The sequence below is a fragment of the Meleagris gallopavo genome, chromosome 10 (assembly GCF_000146605.3).
Source record: "Meleagris gallopavo isolate NT-WF06-2002-E0010 breed Aviagen turkey brand Nicholas breeding stock chromosome 10, Turkey_5.1, whole genome shotgun sequence".
Classification (NCBI taxonomy): domain Eukaryota; kingdom Metazoa; phylum Chordata; class Aves; order Galliformes; family Phasianidae; genus Meleagris; species Meleagris gallopavo.
The window spans coordinates 18,219,899-18,238,245 of NC_015020.2; the positions used below are offsets into that span (position 1 = coordinate 18,219,899).

General features: G+C 45.1%; 1 protein-coding gene across 1 annotated transcript; it reads left to right on the forward strand.

Moving 5' to 3' along the window:
* Nucleotides 1-2,742: 2,742 nt before the first annotated feature.
* CTH (cystathionine gamma-lyase) lies at nucleotides 2,743-15,428 on the forward strand (the record flags this gene model as incomplete). The annotated part of the gene is made up of 11 exons (XM_019618400.1): nucleotides 2,743-2,827; nucleotides 3,314-3,409; nucleotides 5,430-5,539; nucleotides 6,983-7,114; nucleotides 8,828-8,885; nucleotides 9,802-9,879; nucleotides 10,535-10,687; nucleotides 10,921-11,042; nucleotides 12,077-12,129; nucleotides 13,951-14,089; nucleotides 14,707-15,428. Coding segments are annotated over 11 exons (1,053 nt in total), but the record flags the coding sequence as incomplete, so codon positions are not given.
* Nucleotides 15,429-18,347: the final 2,919 nt, after the last annotated feature.

Below are 18,347 nucleotides of genomic sequence, written 5' to 3' on the forward strand. Positions count from 1 at the left end.
CGCCGCCAGCTGCGGGGTGGGAGCCGGGAGCGGGGATCCGCTGCGCGCGGTCAGCGTGCGGCCGGCGTGTGGGACATCCTGGCTTAGCCCGTGTGTCACCGAGGAGCCGCTGAGATAAAAGGTGCCGTGATGTGCATCGCGCCGTGCCACGTGCCTTTCGCACATCTCGTGGATGCTTTGTGCAGCTCTCTTGAACTCTGTGATACCACATTCAACTTTGCCATTAGACCCGAGCAGAGTACTTGCTCGTTTGCCCAGATTTTGTAAGAGGCCACTTCCGTTGGCCTTCCAGATCAAGTAAATATTCCATTGCATTTTATAAAGCACCGTCAGCGTTTACACTGAACGGTTGTACTTTGTGGAGTACTGTGTCCGGGTCTGGAGCCCCCAGAACAAGAAAGACAGGGAGCTGTTGGAGAGGGTCCAGAGGAGAGCCACGAAGATGGTCAGGGGACTGGAGCAGCTCCTCTATGAAGACAGGCTGAGGGAGCTGGGCTTGTTCAGCCTGGAGAAGAGAAGCTGCGGGGTGACCTCATTGCAGCCTTCAGTACCTAAAGGGAGCCTACAGACAGGAGGGGAGTCAGCTCTTGGAAAGGGGAGATAACAGCAGGACAACGGGAAATGGTTTGAAGTTGAGGGAGGGGAGATTTAGGTTGGATGTCAGGGGAAATTCTTTACAGAGAGAGTGGTGAGGTGCTGGAACAGCTTCCCAGAGAGGCTGTGGATGCCCCGTCCATCCCTGGAGGCGTTCAAGGCCAGGTTGGATGGGACCTTGTATTAAATGTGGAGGTTGGTGACCCTGCATGTGGCGGGGGTTGGAGATGCATGATCCTTGGGGTGCCTTCCAACCCTGGCCGTTCTGTGATTCTGTTGTGAGGTTTCTGATGGCCACAATGCGTGTGTGAGGGAAGTAACACCGATGTGCAGCTCACAAAGCAGCGTTTCTTCCAGATCTCAGGGCAGGATGTTACACTTTGCTGCTTGGCAGTTGGAATTTGCCTTGTGATCTCTGATGCTGTGTGGAATCACTTGGGAAGAGCAGCACTTTGGGTAGTTAAGAGTAGGTGCTGAAGGTCACGGGGAAGTCATGCAGTGCTGTGTGTCGATGCCACGGCGGTCCTGCAGGAAGCTCAGTGAGATTCCTGAACGTGATGAGATTGTCATTAAACAGAATTCCTGTAGGCATGCAAATCCCAAGATGGTCCTCCAGATTCCTGGGACGTTGCGGCACATGTGCATGTTCTTGTTGTTGTTGATTTTTTGGTCATTATTCATATAAAGCTGTTGTGCAGAAAGGTAGACCTTGGCATGGTCACGTGCCAGGGAAACATTTGAGCTTCTGAGAACTTTGTATCTGGTGCAGATAGGCACTTGTTGGTGCCCTATTGCATTCTTCCAGCAGAGCATTGTGGAGATAAGGTGTGCCACTCTGGTAGGAGCTGTGTCCCAACAGGACCTTCTCTCCAGAAGTGGCCAGAGGTGGGTATCTATGAAAAACAGGAGAACCTGGATAGGCACGGGCCCTCCCCTGGTGTTCTTCTAGGAACCATCCTCAGGTGAGGGATGTCCATCACAGGCTTGGAAGACACTTTGGAGTCATTTCATTTCTGGTCTTGAGTACATAAGCATTTCTGGCAGCCGCTCAGGTGATCACAAGTTGTCGTTCCAGTGTTATTTCATGGGTATGTGATCAAGCTCAGACTACACAATTTTGGGTCTGACAGGCACAGGCTGCTTCCTGTGGAGTCACCGGAGCGGAGGGTGCTTGTCCTTGCATTGGGCTGGGCCCTAGGCATCCCAGTGCAGTTTGGGGTGAATAATTTGCTTTCAGGTTCATCAACTCAAAACAATGTAATTAGCATCTGCTTGGATAATTGCTACAACAAGGCAGTTAATCAGAGAGCAGTGTTGCTGTCTAGAACAAAGATTCTTCAAAGAATAGGGAATTTGTTCTTCACTCCTTGGGATACAGGCTGTGTTTTAGCCAATCAGCAGCGGCCTAGATTTTAATGAATTAAAGCTTTAGTTTAAATTGTCTGACACTTAAACGTGCTGTGGTCTCACAGCTCTGAGCTGTAAAGCACTGTGAGCTTCTTGCTCCAGGGTCACAGCACAAACTGTGTCAGTATCTTTTCAGTATCTCAAGGGGCTGTAAGAAGGAGGGGGACAGTCTCGTGAGCAGGGTCTGTTGTGATAGGACAAGGGGAAGTGGTGTCACACTAGAAGAGATTTAGATTGGATATAAGGAAGAAGTTCTTTACGCTAAGGGGGGTGAGGCACTGGCACGGGATCCCAGAAAGGCAATGGTGCCCCATCCCTGCAGACACCCAAGGTCAGGGGATGGAATCTGAGCACCTACGGAGCTGTGGGTGTCCCTGTTTGTTGAGAGGGAGTGGGACCAGATGGCTTTTAAAGGGTTGTTCCAACTTAAACAGTTCTGTGGTGCTATGATTCTGTGAAAGTCTGCACTGTCTAAATTCAGGTAAAGCTCAAGAAAATGTCTTGTCATGGCTTGTGGGGGTTTAACAGCAAGTAGGAACTCACAGCGTAGGAAGGATGGAACCCAGTTGGATGTTGGGTGAACAGCTTGGCCCAGCCAGAAAGGCAGCCCACTGTCACTGGAGAAGGTGAGTGTGTGACCTCGGTGCCAAGAGTGACAACCTGTTAAGAAATCCAGAAATGTTACTGTCAGAGCATTCTCACTGCTTCCTCTGAAGTTAAATTTGTTTCTTCCCTTCATGACAGGGTTATGATTACAGCCGGTGTGGAAACCCTACCCGAACCTGCCTGGAGAAGGCTGTGGCTGTGCTGGATGGAGCGAAATACTGTAAGCAATTTGTGCTTTCCTTGAGCAGGTTGGCAGCATGTGCATCTTGTGATGGTGGTTGCAGTAGCTGTAACCTGGGGAGATGAGGACAGTGGGCTGCCAGCAGCAGTGGCTAGTGATGGCTAGCAATGGGCAGAGCTGCTCTGCATTTCTCCCCCAGGGCAGCCCAGCTCAATCTCTAGTCCTTGTACAAAGCCTTTGCTTCTTACTTTGTTTAGTGCCTAACACATCTCCTGTTATGAACTCATCCTTGTATTGCAGCACTGAGTGTGGTGATGTGAGGGTGAGCTGGGCAGCAGCTGCTGCAATGCTCATGGAGGGTCACACCTTGTATACTTCCAGTGAAGCTGCTTAGAGAGGGAGGCAGCACAGGTGAGGGTGATACAACAGGTTCACTTCAGAAGCGAAGTAAAGAAAGCAAAGGCAAGTTTGACAGGTTTGTATCTTATTAAAATATGATCTCTCTGCCCCTCTTTTCTTTTTTAGCTTTGGCCTATGCTTCTGGCTTAGCTGCTACTTTGAATATTACTCACCTATTAAAGGCAGGAGATACAATTATCTGTATGGATGATGTCTATGGAGGTAAGTAAGATGCAAGTGTGTTTTTGATCGTCGTTCCTGATTAAATGTATCTATTGGCGTTTCTCGTGAACTTTCTGGATTGAAATCACTTTTCTTCAAAACCCTTTCACTTCATGAGAAGACAGAATTCTCCTCTCCGAGTTTGGTGTTAGAAATTCAGACATTGAAAGACTGCTGCACAGTGTGAATGCTTCACTAGCTAGTAATGTATGCTACAGTGAGGGGAAAATAGTGATATCCTAGCTTTGCACAGACTTATTGGCAGTCCAACACTGCACAGCTTTCCAGCTTGCTTTTTTATGCCGTTCCTTTCCTGGGCTTGACCCTGTACCAACCAGTGTTCAGGCTGGACTGTTTCAGAAAACTGTACTGTTGTCTTCCCTGAACACCCAGTTTTGTATCTACTCTGGCTGTGTCTTCTGAATGCAGTCCACTATTAGGCTGTGAACGTGCATAAGCTTTTTGCTCCAGATACCTTCTCTGCTAGCTTTTCTTAATGTTGTAGCTCTAGTTTGGGCCTGAGTTTTGTAAGAATCCTTGATTAGGATAGAAGTTCTGTGTGTGCTAGATCAACTGAGCTTGTAGTAATCAGGGTTGTAAGAAAAATGCTAAAAATGTGTATGTATCAAAGGGTTGATGCAGTGCACTATTATTAAGAGTGTGTAAGACTGCTGCAGGTCTTCTCTGTGGGTTGTGTTTGTGGAATTTGCAGCCCGTGTGACAATTTCCTATGCTTGAATAAGCTTCCAACAATATGAGAGAATACAGGGTATAGTTTACTGTAGAAATACAAATAGTTTATTGTAGAAATACAAGTACTTTCTGGAAAAACGAAATCACTCATGCAGTGTTTGGATAGAATCAAGTCCTGCAAATCCTGTGCTGCTATGACAAGACGGCAGCTGCCGTCTTGTCGTAAGTGAATAAATGTTAAATAACCTTGGCAGAAGACCCAGTGAATTAATTTTTAACCCAAGCAGTCAATATGTTGTATGTCTATTGTTTAACGGTCTGTCTGAGGGTGGGAATGTCATACAGAGGGATCTGGGCAGGCTGAGGGCAATGTTTGAGCTGCAACACCATCCAGTCTGCCCAGGGGGTGGGGGTGTGGGGTCAACATCCCTGGGTGTTTGGAGCCGTGGGGATGTGGAACTGAGGGATGTGGGCATGGGGGGGTGGGCTGGGGGTGGGCTGGGGAGCTGAGAGGGCTTTTCCAACCAGAATGGTTCTGTGATCGGGTAGTTGGTGCTTTTTCCTGCCTTAAGCTCTTTGCTCAAAAGCTTTGAAGACAAGAAGGAGGAATCTCTGTATTCTGTTCCTTACTGCATTATTATTCAATGGAAGTATGAGAAAACAGCAGCTTCCTCTTGATTCTTCTCCCAGGTTTTTGATTAGGCTTGTTAAATAGAAGGAAGACCTTGAATGTGCGAGGTAGAAAAAAGTTACTGTAACTGGGGTGGAGGAAAGGTGATATAAAGACTGGAACAGCGCGTAGCAAAGCGCTGGGAGAAAAGTGAGAAGCGGGCAAACTAAATGGGGCTGTAGGTCACAGTCTGCTGTGTGTTTATGTGACTGAACTCTGCAATGCAAATCCATTGTTTGACACAGCAGAAGAGGAGCAAAAGGCAGAAATACTGCATACAGTGTGTTCTAGGGGAGTGAGGTTCAGTGGGAGGAGGCAGGAGCTCAAGGCTGACCATGGATGCATGTTTTGGGCTGCAGCCAAAGCGCTTCGTTTGTTTCATTTTCCAACTGGAAAAAAGCAGCTGCTAAATGGAAGTGCTTCTTAATTTGTGTGATTCCACCTTCCCGTGGTGGGGATTACTTTTCCATGATGTTTAAAAACACAGCAATCTTCAGAATTCTTAGAAGTTACAATGTAGTGATCTGCCATTTGTAGTGTACAGCATGGAAGTGTGAAGTCTTGACTTCCGTGGGTGCAAACAAGAGGCTGGAGATCAGTGAAGGAAACTTGATAAAGTTGTTTCACTCTGTGTCTCTGTCTTTTCCTTTTCTAAAGGTACAAACAGATACTTCCAGCAAATAGCTGTGAAAATGGGTTTAAAAGTAATTTTTGTGGACTGTACAAAATTGAAATGCCTGGAAGCTGCAATTACACCTGAGACTAAGGTACGGGAGAGAGAAATTGCTGAGCTTACCTGCTTAATGTCCTTAAATAACTTTATTGATGCTACTGCTGGATGGGGTGTACATGAAAAGGTTTTGGTGTTGGAAAGGCTCAGGAATGGTCTCTGTGGGAAGGGGTCGGGGCACAGCTGCAATGGGACCATCACAGTGCAGAGCTGAGCCTGGCACTGAGGTCAGCGGTGCCTCTGAGAGCAAAGGCAGTGGGGGGAGAGAGGAGGGGAAAAACAGTAGGAAACAGCAGAGGGAACACCAAGATCATGCAGCAGGTGCTCCATCACACGAAGGAGAGAAGTTGCCCTTTGGACAGTGGGGAGGAAAGTTGTTTAATTGGCAGTAACTTCAACTAGCTTTCCCCAAGTTGCCCGTGATAGCAGTTGGTGGTTGGTCTGCCTGTCCGTTGTGACCCATGAGCATTCTCATTTGAGCCTTGAGTGTCTGCCTGTTTCCTAGGCTGACAGTGCAGGGATTGTAACTGGCCCTATGATGGGCTTTTATTTACTGTATAAAGTAAAACAAATGCAGTGCCTGGACTTTTACTTTCTGAAGTCTCCAGGAAGCATTGAAAAATCGGACAATTTCCAAGTGCTTTAAGATTAGAAATAGGAGAACATCCCTAAGCAATAAGGGTTTGTTCAGAGAAATGTGTTGTCTTCTCCTATTGAGGAGGAGAAAGAAGCCTTGTCCAACACCTGTGTTACTGTTCAAAGTCTAGATAGCTTTTTTTCTTCTTTGGGGAGGGGGAGTAGTTAGTGCCATTGTAAGCATGATATGAAAATGGATAAGCAGTGCTTTGGAACAGTAACAGTTTCTCTTGGGCTTGAAGGTTTTCTTCTGGTTGTGTCAGGCATTCTTCAGATGCAAAACACTTACATTTCCAGACGGTTTGATGCTCTTCTCACGTGCCAGTTGTCCTAGGGGAGGATGCTGTCTCTCCCAAGAAGTCCCACCTTTCTTCGAATCATAGAAAGGATCATCAAGATCATCAAGTCCAACCACAACCTAACCATACTACCTAACTCTAACAACCCTCTGCTAAATCATTAAGTCATTAAATCATCTTTAGTAGTCACACCTGATTTTCACTCCGCAAACCTGCATCAGGAGCTGATACTCCACAAGATAACCTTTAAAAGCACTGACAACTTCTGAATTGCTTCTTAAAGTAAATACATACTATTTGTGATGGTGGAACTGATAGCAGTAAAATTGTCCCATATGATACAGATGGTGATGTTAAATGGTGGTAACAGTACCTTGTGTTTATTTGTGAAGACAGAAGCCTGGCTATTCCTGCTCTGGTAGGTTTTTAGATGGGTACCTTTAAAAAATGCATAAAAGATGGGAAAGGTTTGCTTTTGGCACTGTGTAGTGCATGTCTTGTCACCAGCACTGTAGATGACGTTTTGCAGTGTTGTGTTACTACAGCTTGTTTGGATTGAAACGCCCACAAACCCCACACTGAAGGTCATTGATATTCAGGGCTGTGCTGACTTGGTCCATAAGCACAAAGATATTCTGCTGGCAGTAGACAACAGTTTTATGTCTGCATGTTTCCAGGTAAGTGCTCGCTTTCTTTGTAATTACCCCAGCGTTTCAGTGTCTTCAAAGATGCCTTTTTGATGGGGAACTGTGGTTTTGACACAGTACTGTAAAATTGCCTCTAAATACAAGCAATGCACTACTTCTTTATGATTTAGCAGAGATGGCATGCAGAATATTTTATAGCTAGCTGTATACCAGTATGACACCAACAAAAGCAACGTAGCTCACAGGTTGAGTAAACGTGCTTATGCAAAAAGTAAGAAAGTAAGTTGAGCCACTGGGAGGAAGGCTTCTCTGTCATTCGTATGTCTTGTGTTTTGTGGATCTAGCTGATGGGAACCCTAATAGGCCTATTCAAAAATGGACTGTTTTCCATCTTTGCCTTTTTTCTACCAATTCTTTTGCATACGCTGCTTAGGATCTGTTTTGAACCATTTGATATTCCAAAAAGGAAGTGGAGAGAAGGGTTAAATGAAGCAGAAGATTTTAACTGTGTCTTTCAGGTGTTAAAGTTAACTTTTACATCAATATTCTGATGAACAGATGGCTTAGGTTTGTGATTTTTTTATTTTTATTTTTTACCTTGGACAACTTGTACAACTTTTCTGCTTTTATAACTAGAATGCAGGAAGTAAAGGCAATTTTAAAACTCTAAAACTGCTTCTAAATAATGAACTTCCAAGTCTTGTTCATCTTAACATGGGCTAGAAGTATCTTCATGTATTTCCCTGGAGATCAAACAAATCTCTCATATTTTAGGTCTACAGAGAACTTTTTGAGTGCAAGTAAGGACAGTGTCTTTATTTTTTATTAAGGACACTGAGATCATTATAAATTAAGAGAGCTCTACAGGAGGTGTTAATGCTTAGCTAGAGCAGCTCTTCAGCTTGTCTTGCATATACCAAAGATTTTAGTTTCTTATCCTTTTATTTATTTTACTGTTGAAAGATGTGTGTGAAAGGAGAAAAGTCAGCATCTGTGTATGTAAGCTAGTTAATGTATATTTTATTGGATTGGTCCTCAGAGAGAGTCAGTAATGATTAAGCCCAGTAAGCATAATAGGTAATGTCTTTAAACTCCTCCAGACTCCTGAGCATACTAAGAAAATCGTAATTTTACAGTGATTTATATAGTAATATTGAGTATAAAAGGCACTGGTGTTTATGCTACCGTTCTCTTGGCTGTGCAATGGGAATGCACATTATCCATGTTCCTGCAGTAGACTTACGTGCTTAAGCTGACAGCAGCACTCTTTTATTCTAAATCTGCTTGCTGTGTCCCCTTTTAATGTATTAGTACTCTCCAGTCTTTATAATCTGTTTATATTATACATATAAAGTCCTTTACTTAGGCACTGATGGAAAAAAAAAGTTCATAACTTCTTGCCCAGTGTAGTCTTGGTTTGCCTCTGGCCTGAACGAAGCTCCTGGGCAGAAAGCTGAGCACACCAGGGAAGGGAGACTTGGCAAACAGCACCTTTTGTGCTTTCCTCAGGTGTTCAGCAGTCCTTGCAGTGCAGTAGCAGCAATGTGGGTTTCTGGAGAACTGAGAAGATCTCTGCTTAGCGTGGAGGCCTTCCTTTTCTAAGGAGACAGGCGTAAGGCAGCATTGCTTAGCCCTGCCTCAGCTAAGCAACACAACTGGTTTTTCTTTCATAAGTATGAACTTGTGGAGTAGGTAAGACACACTTGTTTCATTCAGATTTGTCTCATTTTTTTTTTTTTTTAGCGTCCTTTGTCCCTGGGAGCTGACATCTGTATGTATTCTGCAACCAAGTACATGAACGGTGAGTGCCTGGGTTCAACACAACTCAGGCTGTTATGTAAAAGCCATTTAAAAGTTACTGGAGAGCCTTTCTGCTCTCATCTCTTGTACCACTTCCATGTCTCACGGATGCTTTGAAGCTCCCTTTTGCCATGGATAAATCCATAGGTAGTAGCTGTTGCTATTAGCACCAACAAGCGACGTTGTGCAAACACAGTTTGCACTGTGATGGAGTCCAGATGGTTTGCTTTAATGAGAAGAACAAATCCACAAGATCAGAGTCTTTTTTCGAACTTGGGCTCTTGCCAAGCTCAGCTGGTCTGACAGTGTCCCAAATGGAACACTCTTGAGCAAGGAGAGGCCAAAAGTGGCTTTTGGAAATGCACCGTGCACACGCACTGAGCCATAAAACCAAAAGTGAGCCTTCAGTATGAGATAGCTGCTGGAAATGATACCAAAGTTCAAGGCAGGTTTTACGTGACAGTGCTGGAGCCTGTTCAGAAGCACATTTGCTGTGTTGTTTCCCAAACAATCCAGAGTAAGAGGTAGCCCAGCTGTAACAGCTGTGCTGTGAGCACGTGTCTGCTGGTGGTGCAGACTGAAGTGGAAGTTTTCTGCTTGGCTGCTGCTCGGTGGGAGCTCGCTGATGGCTGAACGAAGTCCTGCTTCTTGTCAGCTCACTGCAGCAGGCTGTGGGACCTGGGGTACGAGCACGGTGTGCATCAGAGCGTGTTGCTGACCCTCACTTCAGATCACGTGGAAACCTGCTTGTGTTCCATGTGACAGCACAGCAAGGGCAGCTGTAGCAGTGAGAAGGAATCCAGTGTATTGCCAAGATGGGACTGTCTTAGCACCAAGACTGGGAAAAGAGAGGGTTTGTGGAGAACCCCAGGGTAGATAAAGAGGCTAACTTTGTTCTTCTGTTCTTGCGTTTTTAGGGCACAGCGATGTTGTAATGGGGCTCGTTTCAGTAAATCGTGATGATCTGTACGAAAGGCTCAAATTCTTACAAGGCTGTAAGTAGTAACTATAGGAAATAACTTTAAATGCATTGTATTCTGATGTACCAGCTGGTGCTACGAAGCATATGCATGCACACAAGTATGTGGCACATCTGGAAAGCATCAGATGCAGAGCAGCTCCAATGTGCAGTGCCTGCAGTTACACGGGGCATGGCTCTTTGCCAGGTCTCACTTCAGGTTAGGCTTAAGTCTGTGGCAGAAAGAGCTTAGACTTTTCCTAGATTTACCTGACTTCACTCACAAAAAGGTTTGCAAGCCTCAACATATTTAGTTAAGTTTGTCTAATTCATGCTAAAACTGTATTTGATTTTTTAAAAAAACTATCATCTGATGTGAGTTTTAATGATTTGACTGCCTCTTAATTGTAATGAATAAATTTCTATGCAGTGTCCTCTCTACTACAGAAGGAGTAAAGGTACACTGTACCTAATAAACTCCGTGCACAAGTCTTCAGTGTGTTATTTTATCTCACTAATTGGCTTCCCATGTGTGTGGAACGAGAGCAGCAGATCACATCAGACGTCTTTACTCGTGTCTTGTCGTATCTTAAGAACTTTGGGAAATTTCACTGAAACAAAGAAACAAACAGAAAAGCAACAACAAAACCCCTCTTTGTTTCATGTGTGGTTTTGTGTTTCAATTCCCACAGCTCTGGGAGCCATTCCATCTCCCTTTGACTGCTACCTGTGCAACCGGGGTTTGAAGACTCTGCAGCTGCGGATGAACCAACACTTCCACAATGCTTTGGCTGTGGGTCGATTCCTTGAGTCAAATCCCCGAGTGGAGAAAGTCGTTTACCCTGGTAGGTTGGCAGGACTGCAGAGCAGGTCGTGTCCTGGAGCGAGGCAGGGTTTGGGTGCTGCACTGCTACGTGCCACTCGTGCAGCCTTCACGTCTGATGACTCGTGGTTAGGTGTCTTGGCAATGGGCTTCGCATTCCTTCCCGTCAGAGGGATATTTGATGTAGCTCAGGGTGAGCTGCTGTACTCTTTGATGCGATGGTAATTAACTGACAGCAGCTCCTTCGTATTTCAGGATTGCCTTCCCACCCTCAGCACGAGCTGGTCAAGCGGCAGTGCACTGGCTGTCCTGGGATGCTGTCGTTTTACATTAAAGGAAATCTCAAACATGCTACCATCTTTCTGAAGAGCATAAAGGTAAATGATGGTAAATACACTCTACCTCAAAGTGAACTGAATCTGTCCTTCTGAACGTGATGATGGAAGCAAGGGTTTTTTCTTGGGGCAGGGAGAGTCTTCCTCTGTACTGTTAAAGCTCGTAATTTATTTTGGGTGTAGCCATCTCTAAATAATAGATTGCGCATAAATTAGACACTAATGAGAGGGAAGAAAAGGATATTTCAGCTCATTTGAGGTGTCTGTTTACACAATGTGATGTAACATCTCCAGGTTAGCCCAGGTGCTGCTTCTAACCAAGAGCTGGCCTTTTGTAATTGGCTCCAGTGTTTGAAGGCAGGGTGGCTGGTGCAATACTATTGTTATATTTCAAAGCACTTGTCAGGCTGTTTTTCAAAATGCTAAATGAACCTTCAGACACAAGGAATGAGTAGAAAAACCAGTGCAGCCTTATGGGAAGAATCTTAATTTCCATCCCTGCTCCCCACCATCAAATTTGCCATCTGGCAGCTTGGAAAACCTAGGTGTTACATGTGAAAATAGATGTGTGGTGCTGGTGGTGGAAGAAGAATCTGTAAGGGCAGGTTATCTTCACTTAAACCTTAACTGAAGTTTTTTGGATGTGAGTTTGGCTTTGTTGAGGCAGCCTGCTCTGCCCTTCCTCAGAGCAGAATGAAAGCTCTTGGTGCCCAGGCAGGCTCTGTGCCCTAATGTTGTTTATCTTCTCTCCTGCTCTGCTGGCTGTGCTGTGCCACAAGGGACTAATCCTGAGTTACGTTTGCTCAGCATGGGCATATTTCAGTTTTGCATCTGCAGTTCTTCAGAGCTGTTTCAAAGTGAAGTCTGTTTCAAATCTTAATGGCTCTTAACTACTAAGAGTCATTTTCTTCTTTATTATAGCTAATACTTCTTAAAATACAGAAGTTACTGTCGAAAACCCTAGGGAAAAATGACAAGTACTAAAAATGGAAGTTCCTTTTACTTTTGCTGTCTACTTCTAAGCATTCATAAACTTAAGCTTTCTGTGTTAACTTCTGTTTACTGTTTCCCTGTAGGTGTTCACGCTGGCTGAGAGCCTGGGAGGATATGAAAGCTTAGCAGAGCTTCCGTAAGTCATTCTTCATCTTAACAATGCTAAAAAAGCTGCAGAGTAACAAAATTCCCGAACTATTTTTGTGAGAGTTCTAAAATGTTCTCGTATACAAAGCTAAGATGGATTGCATACAATTGTCATCCAGGAATAGCGTGTTGTGTAACACAAAAACCAGTGACTTCTCCAGAAATGAATGACTTCTGTGAAAATAGGAAGGTAGACTGGTGTGAGCTGGGTGTGCAGACCTTTGGCTGTGCAGATGTCTTCATTGCTGCAAGCGCTGGGGTTGAGACCTGGAGGTTCCACCTCCCTGCCCAGGCTCTGGACGTTGGTCACCCATCTGTTGGGTGCAGCTGCAGCTCTTTTCTGCTGTGAGATTCTTCCAGAATCACCTGTTACAAAAATCTCAACAGCAAACGTGTCAAAAGGGGAGGAAAAAGGGCGTGTGGTTTAAATAGTGTACATGTCTCTGTCCTGTCAAAGCTAAACTGTTCTGCACTTGTGGTCTCTGCACCTGTGCGAAATGGCACTGCCCACTTGCATTCAGTAGGCTCTCCTGAATGCACTGTGGAGAGAGAAGAAGTAGTGGGAGCTGCCCATGGGAGCTGCCCCAGGGCAGTGCTGGGGAGGTGCAGTGACTGCAGAGATGGCTCCGAGTGCTGTGCACCTGTCTACTCGACTGGCTCTCCTGGCTCTAGCTGGACCTGCATTTTAAGCAAATATCCAAGCATATTCATCAACATTTGCTTTTCCATTTCCTCAAAACCACTCTAAGGTGCCACTGGCCACGGCTGGAATTTCCTACTAGCTCTTGGCTCTGCTGAGCGAATCATTCCAGAAGCACTGTGCATTTTAGCAACACCTTTACACTGCTTTCAGCAATACTACTGCTGATACTTTCCTCACTTTGTGTTTTAGTTGGGAGACTTAGCCACCATTTGATATTATGGTAACGATTCCAAGGAGTCAGGGTGATTTAGAATAAGTAGAATTGAGTGGATTTGTCTACACTGCCATTCTAGTTGCTTACACAAGAGGGCACGTTCAGTACGCTGCTCTGAACCGAGCCTGTCTGCATGCCAGGCAGACTTGGGAGGGATTTTAGTAGTACTGCTAGGTTAAAGGTTACTAGTAGGATTCTTCTGTAATTAAACTGTTTTATTGAGGTCTGATTTGCTCATCAAAAAAATGCATGGGAAGTTAGGACTAAAGATCTGTTAAGTCATTTCAGTTTCTCATTTTAGAATAAGTGTGCATCTTTAAACACTTAAGCAGTCAAAAGGTAATTGCCAAGTACTGGATATCAGTAGCTGAGCATATAGGAAAAGCAGCTTCTTAGCTTCCTTCATAGCTGGGAAGAGTGCTCTTCCACTTGCATGGCACAGTGTGTCAGGTGATCTGAGGAACCAGAAGTGAAAAACACACATCAGGGGACTTCATGCTGGAGGTGGTACATGTAAACCTTTTCCCACATGCTTAAAATAGAGCTTTTAGGTACTGCTTACCAGAAACTTTAACATAGGTCTGGAAGGAAGAGAGAAAGTTCTTCTCAATTGCAGTTCCAGATTATTAAGTCTCCACTTCTTACTCACTGTTCTTTGGAAGCGCTGCCCTGACGTTCTGGGAGATGGAAGCCACTGCCTTCACCATGGTTGACATAAGGTCAACTTATGACAAAATGTTTCGGTCTATGGTTATCCAGCAGGTGGCATGTAAAAGGTGTAAAGTCTTCCTGGAACTACAGGGAATGCTGGCAGGTGGTCAATTTCCTTGATTTTTTCCCAGTAAAAATAACGTATCTTAGAAACAAATCTGCTTTTTTTCTTTTTCTTGCAGGGCTGTCATGACTCATGCTTCAGTGCCTAAAGAAGATAGAGAAGCTCTTGGAATCAGTGATACATTAATTCGCCTGTCGATTGGTTTGGAAGATGAAGAAGATTTACTGGAAGACCTAGATCAAGCTCTGAAAGCTGCAGTAAGTTGGTTGTGAACTTAGTGCCATCACTCTAAAAAGGATTTGCTCTCTAGTCCTCTGCCTTTGTCACTAATCATGTGTGAACTCTTCTATCGTCTATCCCGAGCCTCAGGAATAAGTTAATGAAGTGATGCAACTAGCAACTGTCTCCTCATAATTCTTGCTTCACTTGACTTTGAAGTTACTCAGAAATGTACTTTATGGAGCGCATGTAAACATTTGCAGCAGCTTGAGTCAGCCTGAATGGAGACCCATTAGTCGTCGGAGTGCTTGGCAGGAGTGCTTGCACTTCCAGTTTGTCATGTCATGTGTCAGAGAGCATGGTGGCACTGGGGGAGTAAAAAGCGAGTGTGAATTCTGCACCAGTTGTAGGAGATGTATAGCAGTTTGATGTGCTGTACAGACAGGAAAGTATTATTTTTCTCTAATTGGTGGTATGGACTGCCTGTAGCAATTAGCATCGGAAACTACATGTTTCTATGTGCCAGCACAGCTGATGAAGAAAATCTAGTGTTTAAATGTATCCTACTTATGCAAAAGAATTAAAAAAAAAAAAAAAAGGTGCCTGGTCAATGTAGGTGCACAGCCTAATTATCTCACATTTCTCCTCGTTGTAGGTCCCAGACCCTAAAGCTCTGAAATGACAACTGAAACCTGAAGTTGGAAGTTAGATGTTGAAGCATCTAAAGAAGATGATGCAGAAAATCAAATTGCTAACATTTTTCTTTGCTGTACCTTTGAGAACTGAAATCTATTCAATCAAACTCTGGATTTCTGGGGAGTTGTCACTTTGTAGTGCCATGCTATTCTGGTTGTACACTGCTGCGCACATTGATATGAATCCTGTGCTGTTCTGTGTGTCCATTTCTGCTGTGCTGTAATCCTCTGTCTTTGGGATTGCTGGGTCAGTAACTTGTGTTTGAGAGCAGCCATGAGACACACTCAGGAATATTATCATGATTTTCTCTCTAGGGAGATGGATGTTTCTGATTTGCCTTACTAATGCTTTAGGGGTTTAGCTCAGTGTGATTTGTTTCTTCTCTTTGGGATGCAAAATTGTGTTCTTCTCATCTCTTCTAATCCAAGAGTTTAACCTCAATATTGCTGATAACATTTAGATATTTTTTTTTAATGAGCTTTTGAAATCTGGATTAGTAATTTTTCACCTCATGAGATTGTATGAAATACTGAAGCAAAATTCAATACCTGGTAAACAGTGGTAACTTTATAAAGGTGATTCTCTGACTTAAAAAAAATAATAAAATAAATCTAATTGTGCTAATATTTAGTTTTTAGAATTAGGATCGTTCTGATTAAAATACACTTTGAATCTCTCTGACATTCTTGTTGTGATATTTGGATACGCTGCTTGCATTCTGGATCAATTGATAAAGTGACCCTCCATCCGTTTAAATTCTTTTAAAGGAAAATGACATCATTGATGGACACTGGAACAGGCTGCCCAAGGAGGCTGTGGATGCCCCATCCCTGCAGGCATTCAAGGCCAGGCTGGATGTGGCTCTGGGCAGCCTGGGCTGCTGGTTGGCGACCTGCACACAGCAGGGGGTTGGGACTGATGAGTGCTGTGGTTATTTTGTCAAGAAATAGGAATTGTGATGTGTAACAGCTTACCATGCTAACTGCAGTGCTTTCCTTTGGGTAGGAGAGCGACTCACAGAAGGGCACCTATTTGCAGATGAGGGCTGTGCTGCATGGAGCTGCTGCTGTGGCCTTTGGCAGCATCCACACTAGGCTCAGACCCACCAGCTTTCTGAGCCAGCTTTCTCAGCCAGGCCTGGGCTGTGCTTTTTCTTCTCTTTCATTTTCCTAATGGGAGCTGATAGGAAATGCTGCTTGATGACTTCTCTCTCATCAGCTGTTCAAAAGCGAGAAGTTTAGATGAAACACATTCATTTGCGTCTTAGCCCTACAAGTGTTAATTATGATTCATTCTCAGCTAACCTGTCTGGAAGGAGAGTGAGACATCGCAGATAGCTGTCCATTGACTTTTGCAGGATAAAATTGCTACTGAGCTGTCAGGATACACCTATATTTGACCCTAAGCATAAAAGCATTATTTGACATTATGACATTAATTTCAAGGGAAGGACTTGAGCAAATAATTCTTTTTATATGTAACTATGGGTACAGCTTTGTAAGTATTGATCTGCTTCGGTACCTGGAAGACAGAAGATACAGCTGTGGTGGATTATTCACTCTTTTCCTTTTGCTCTATGTTGTTGTGCTTTGGCAGTGACGAGGAGAGCAAGCACTCCCCTTCTTTTTTCTTTTCATGACGCCGTAACTGAAAAAGACATGAGGCTGGCTTGCACAGAAGTGGTTTTTGCTTCTCAAGAAGTGGTCACAGTATGGAGACAACAGTGTTTCTTTGGCTGTCTTTCATATATATTTAAAAAAAGAAGTGTTGAGGTGCCCCCAGGTGGAGCCTGGCACGGGCTGTGCTCTGTGTGCCAATGTTCTCATGGCTGCAGTCTGCCGATGCCACTGGCCAGCCAGGGCCTTTCCCCAGCCCTCCTGCAAATGCCTCCGTCGTAGAATCTTTACCTCTTCTCATCTGCTTAAACTGGAGAACATAATTAGCTTCCCAACTGCCAGCTCTGAGGCCTCTGAGGTGAGGATGGAGGAAACCATCACGTGTATTTCACCGTGGAAATTTCTGCAATGGGTTTGTCTCAGAATAAATTACTCCTGGCACTGTAAATGACACAGAACCTGGTGCAAGTGCTGAGACCAGGTAAGCGATAAACGTGATAACGGTGGGATACTGTCAGCAAATGAGAATGCTTTGAGACAGGCAAAATAAGTGAGGGTGTCTAACAAACGCTCCAGCAGGGCTCCCTCTGGACTTCAGTGGGTGAATCGTGGTCTGTCCAGTGTTTCACAGAACATTCTCTCTGAAGGTAAAAGGGCGACTTTCATCCTCTGATTAGATTTTGGACATGTGGCTTCAGATTGCATTACACTTCAAGGGAAAGTTCTTCTTTTATGTTGGGCCCCAGATTGCACTCCTACTGAAGAGAAATTACATTTGCTCCCCAGAAAATGATTGTATAGAGCTTGGCCCTAGGAACAAGGACAATTAGAGAGCATCTGGGCAGAGGAGACGAGCGCTGCAGAATGGCCTAATGGCATTAGGAGCGAAGTGAGCCATACGAGGTGCTCCAGGGGGACCTGTCCTGCCCTGCTGCCCGTGCTCCTGCACAGCATTCAGTGCTGGGGCAGGGAGAGGAGCCCACAGCTCCTGTACTCCCTCCCAGCCCCGGATTCCCCAAACTTGACCTCTTTTAGTGCTTTTTGGCCGCTGTCATATTTGCAGTGTTTTGATGGAGGGCTTTTTTGTTTTCCAGCCGCAGCGCAGCCAAGAGCCGCAGCACATTACTCAGAACAGTTCTTAGAAACTCCAAGCTTTTACTTACAGGAAAGTTGCCGTAATTGAAATCTGCTATTTGTCAGAATTATATAAACTAATATATGTAGAAAACGTCAAGTGCATACTTTCCATCTCGATGATGCTGCTCAGTGAGTGCAGGCCCTGGCAGCCCCACCGACCCCTTGCACACAGCGCTGCAGGTCGGGGCAGGCACAGGGCTGCCATGCAGCATCCTGCATGCTCACTGCTGCCATGGGCGTTTGCTCCAGCAAGGCGACTGCAGTCCTGCGTTAGCACAGCTTGCTCATCGCTGCAGCCCTGCCTTTGGGGAGCACTAGAATGAGTATGAGGCCAAGAAGCGCTTCATCATTATTTTACCCTCTGTCGCGCGTGGCGGCTGACTTACAAGTGCCATTTTCACTTCTTTTTGTCAGCTCCCTTTGGGTAAACATCCTCCCATGTCCTGCTCAAAGGTTGTGCAGCATGGGATGGCAGCAGGAGGCTGTTGCTCGGCCGCAGCTCAGCAAACCCACACCACAGGCACCAGCTGAGGGACCCTGAGCTCAGTGGGCTCAGGTGCTGCTCGGGGTGAGCGTGGGATTGGAGCTGCGTCCCCATCCCATTGCGTGGAACCCTGCAATGCTGTGGCAGTGTTCAGAGTGGAAGGAAGTCAAGTGTGAGGGATAGAGTACCTGATCTATCAGCAGCAAGCATTCATTCGCCTGCAGAAGTGTGGTCCTTGAGAGAGTGAATATGAAAGAACTGAAACTGGAACAGGCTGCCCAAGGAGGCTGTGGATGCCCCATCCCTGCAGGCATCCAAGGCCAGGCTGGATGTGGCTCTGGGCAGCCTGGGCTGCTGGTTGGC